Source organism: Protobothrops mucrosquamatus, unplaced genomic scaffold (assembly GCF_001527695.2).
Source record: "Protobothrops mucrosquamatus isolate PMUCROS unplaced genomic scaffold, P.Mucros_1.0 scaffold16449, whole genome shotgun sequence".
Taxonomy (NCBI): domain Eukaryota; kingdom Metazoa; phylum Chordata; class Lepidosauria; order Squamata; family Viperidae; genus Protobothrops; species Protobothrops mucrosquamatus.
This window is the reverse complement of record NW_015402214.1, coordinates 1-3,990: the sequence shown is the minus strand read 5'-3', so window position 1 is coordinate 3,990 and position 3,990 is coordinate 1. Positions and strand designations below refer to the sequence as shown.

The window sequence follows — 3,990 nt, the reverse complement described above, 5'->3', positions numbered from 1 at the left end:
TCAGGTAGCTTTCCTTCATCTGATTGTAGCCAATGAGCATGAGTGTTTAGAGAGCCAATCAGGTGTCATCTTGTTTTGGCAATGAGCCAATCAGATCACAGTAGGATTCAGTTATTGATGTCATGTATTGAAGCTGAGAGGAGGACATTTGTCAGTGTGTTATGTGATCGCTATCAAGTTGGTTGGGGTTTTTTTGTGTTCTTTCATTTAGTGAGCTTGTAAAACGTAATAAAATTAAAGTAATGGTGCAAAGAGTTGACTGGTCGCCCAGAAAGCGATGCAAAATAGAATTATTAAGTGAACAAGGCTACAGTTATAAAGAAATTAGAACAAAAATTGGTGGAAACTTAACCAAAGGTGGCAATTCTATTGAACACTTTTCCCAAAAGGTTTCCACAATTTTGTCCACTACTGTAGTAGCAAGAGATTCTGTGAGACACAGCTTCTGATAACAAAATATGTCAGAAAGTGGGACTGATAAGGATTGTTCTGAGTTTTGAGTGCCCCATTTGTTCTGTTTGATACTATTGAAGGCAAAAGCCAGAATTTATCAAACATTCAGTCTGTTGAATTGGTTTTGAGGGAAACCAACTTGTGTGCTTGCTGATGTTCAGCAGTGGAAATATGCTACAGCAGTGCTGCAGATCTGCCCATAGTTGCCAAGAGGCTTCTGGATGCAATTTAGCCCTACACAGGTTGACCCCTGGTTACCTGCAGGATATCTTAGGCAGAGTTCTTTTTTTAGACCTGGTTATTGCTAATTTTTAAGTGGAGACCACTGGGGTAACCCCGAAACAACATTTTATGTTCTTTCTTCAGTCCACCATTTATAAAAGGGAAGTAGCCATCTCACCCTCCCGCCTTCAAACTTTGCACATATCACTACCAGTACCTTGCTGCGACTCTCCTCAGGCATGTAATACCGATTATGCTTCTCCATCTTCTCCTGCTCTCCAGCCTGTTTGTACTGTTTTGCCAAGTCGCGCACTTTGCATTTGTACTCCAGCTCCTGTTGCTCAAGAGCGGTGAGTTCTTGCTCGGAGAACAGGTACTCCTCATCCTTGATCTCTGCTTCCAAATCTTCCATCTTGTCCTTTTCTCGTTTGGCTAAATATTCCCGACGGGATTTCTTGCGTAGCTCTGGAATCTGACATATAGGAAGAGAGTTTTATCCTCATTGCAGTCTGAATGATTTAGTTTTTAAAAAGAGGTTTTAAAGTCCGATTTTCATTAGATTCTTTAGGATTAGCTTATCGGTTACTGGCCTGTAAATACATATTCAAAGGTGTAACTGCAAGCTTGATTTTTTTGTAGTTTATTCTACCATATTATATGTCTGATATTTACAGTATATTCATTATGTGTGCAAGTTAGGACATTTATTATAAGGTTTACATTATAATTATTTCACAGGTCAGACATTAAACAGCATCACTGAATTGAAAAGGACAATTTAGGCCAGTGAATACAATCTCCTGGTCATTGAAAGGATCCAGAGGAAAGTATTTTCAACAGATGATTCTCCAGCCTTTGTTTAAACATTATCTCGTGAAGGGGAGTTTGTCATGACAGAGACAGCATCTTTCCTGAGAGATTTACAGAGAGTCCTCGACTTATGACCACAACTGAGCCCAACATTTCCAGTGCTAAACAAGACAGATATTGAGTCGTGCTCCATTTTATGAAATTTTTTTTGGCCATGATTGTTAAGCGAATCACTGCAGGTGTTAAGTGAATCACGTATGGTCATTAAATGAATCTGCCTTCCTCCACTGACTTTGTTTGTCAGAAGCTGGGTGGGTAGGTCAAAAATGGTGATCACATGATCCCAGAACAGTGCAACCATCATAAATACATGCCAGTTGCCAAGCACCTGAATTTTGGTCATGTGACTGCGAGATGCTACAACAGTCCTAAGTGTGGGAACTGGTCAAAAGTCAATTTTTTTTAATACCGTTGTTCCTTCAAATGTCACTAAATGAATGGTTATAGGTTGAGGACTACCTGTATTCTATTTATTATTTATTACATTTATTATGTTGCTTATCTCATTGATAAAGTGACTCTGGGCAGCTCACAGAATGGTAAAAAAAGATAAATATTAAAAACAGTTAAAATTAAAATTAAGATTTATAACTGCCTCAAATGCATTTAAAATTGAAAACAAGATTTGCTAAGGATAATCAATCCCTTAAAGCAGGGGTGCCAAACTCACAACGTCACGTGACATGTCGCAACTTTTTTCCCATTTCCGGCAATGGGGTGGGCGCGGTTTCACTATGATGCATCCGGCCAGCAGTTTGACACCACTGCCTTAAAGAAATCCCTCACGTCAGTATGAAAATGTCTCATGTTTTGAAGGATCGGTAAAATCGATGAGTCTTTTTATTCAGAATATGAATGAACATAAGAACAGAGCATATTTCATAAAGGAAATCAATATTCAAATTCATCTGTTGCTGAAACCTAGATAAATCTTCAGCCAAGAGAAGAGAACTTGTCAAGGTTCCAGCAGCAGGTGAATTTTACATTCTAACATATGTCTTTTTATATGATTGTGTGTGCTTTACTGATAATAAACACTTCACATTTTTTTTTAAAATATTCACTATTTCATTAAAATAATCACTAGAGCTGAATTTTTTGAAAACACAAGTAGAGAATGTTAGCTATTTGGGCATTTTATTTTAACATGCTCTATCCTGGCAACATCATTGCAAAACAATACTTCTGAAAGCAAGCTCTACTACGATGGCCTTGCTTCAAGCTCTTACCATGAATTTCTTGTCCTCTTCCGCCATCTTTAAACGCTTCTGAGCTTCTTCATATGCCTAACCTCGACATAATCAGGAAACAAATATACAATATAAATCAAACAGTAATTCCAAAAAAGCTTGCCAACAAATGCTGGATGCAATAATTTTCAGGACTATGGACTTAGGCATGCAACAAAACAGCAGAGACTTACAGAAAAGTTGGGAATAATGTCAGCAACAAAGTGGAACTTCCTCTTCTAAATAACATAAGCATTAAGTATATTTCTCAGGTATGAGAAGAGGAAGAAAACACCACCAATCAAAATCAGAGGAGTCCAAAACATGAGAACTCTGGAGCTGGCATAGCAGAGATTTGAAAGTGATTGAAAAGGAGTCAGCTACATGTTTCCATATTGGGAATGAAGGCCTTGCAAAGCCGGACTGAAATAAAAGATTCCATATCTCACTGAGTCAGCATTAAAAGTTTAGCCATTAATCTTGAACAAGATTGAATAAGAATTATACCATGGTTTAAAAGTAAGGCAAAACCGTATGTATACAAAGTTCTGAGACTTCTGCAAATTATCACAGTTCAATAATTTTGCACAATTTTCTTTGGCTCCCTGTTCCCACTTTCCCCAGAAATGGAAAGGATGCCTACAAAGACATGTAGAGAACTATGTCTGATTCCTGTTTCAAAAAACGTATTCAGGAATCTTTTCAGGTTTTCCACTTTTACCAAACATTGTCTACATTCTTTTAAGTCTGCCTTTTGGCTAGACTGGCTAAAAAAAAAGCAGTGTTACATTAAAAAAAAACCTGCCTCTTGTTTTACACCTGAGTAGAAACATAGTGTATATACTCAGTGATATTCATAATGATATGCAGGTATAGATACGTATGTATCTATGATAAAACCAATAAATATCGATCACCAAGAGGAAAGTAATAAATAGTAAAAAATTTAATGAGCCGAGCTTTCGTTGGGCCCACCCAACATCATCAGGGCTTTAAAAGTAGTCACTGGAAAGAGCTTTTATAAGATGTTAACAGCCTGCATCCGGCTTCTGGAACGCGTCACCGGACCCAGCTGTTCGTGTTGTATCCTAGATGCATTACCTACATCAACGCATAATGTTTTTCCATACCTCCTCCGTATTTTACCGTAAAAGGAGGAGGTATGGAAAAACATCATGCGTTGATGTAGGTAATGCATCTAGGATACAACACGAAC

General features: G+C 37.8%; 1 protein-coding gene across 1 annotated transcript; it reads right to left on the bottom strand.

Annotated features, from left to right (window-relative positions):
- Positions 1 to 892: 892 nt before the first annotated feature.
- On the bottom strand, positions 893 to 2,824 carry LOC107301767 (pre-mRNA-splicing factor ATP-dependent RNA helicase DHX16-like; the record flags this gene model as incomplete). Its single annotated transcript, XM_015830951.1, has 2 exons — positions 2,775 to 2,824; positions 893 to 1,147 (listed from the first exon to the last, which is right to left on the bottom strand). Coding segments are annotated over exons 1-2 (282 nt in total), but the record flags the coding sequence as incomplete, so codon positions are not given.
- Positions 2,825 to 3,990: the final 1,166 nt, after the last annotated feature.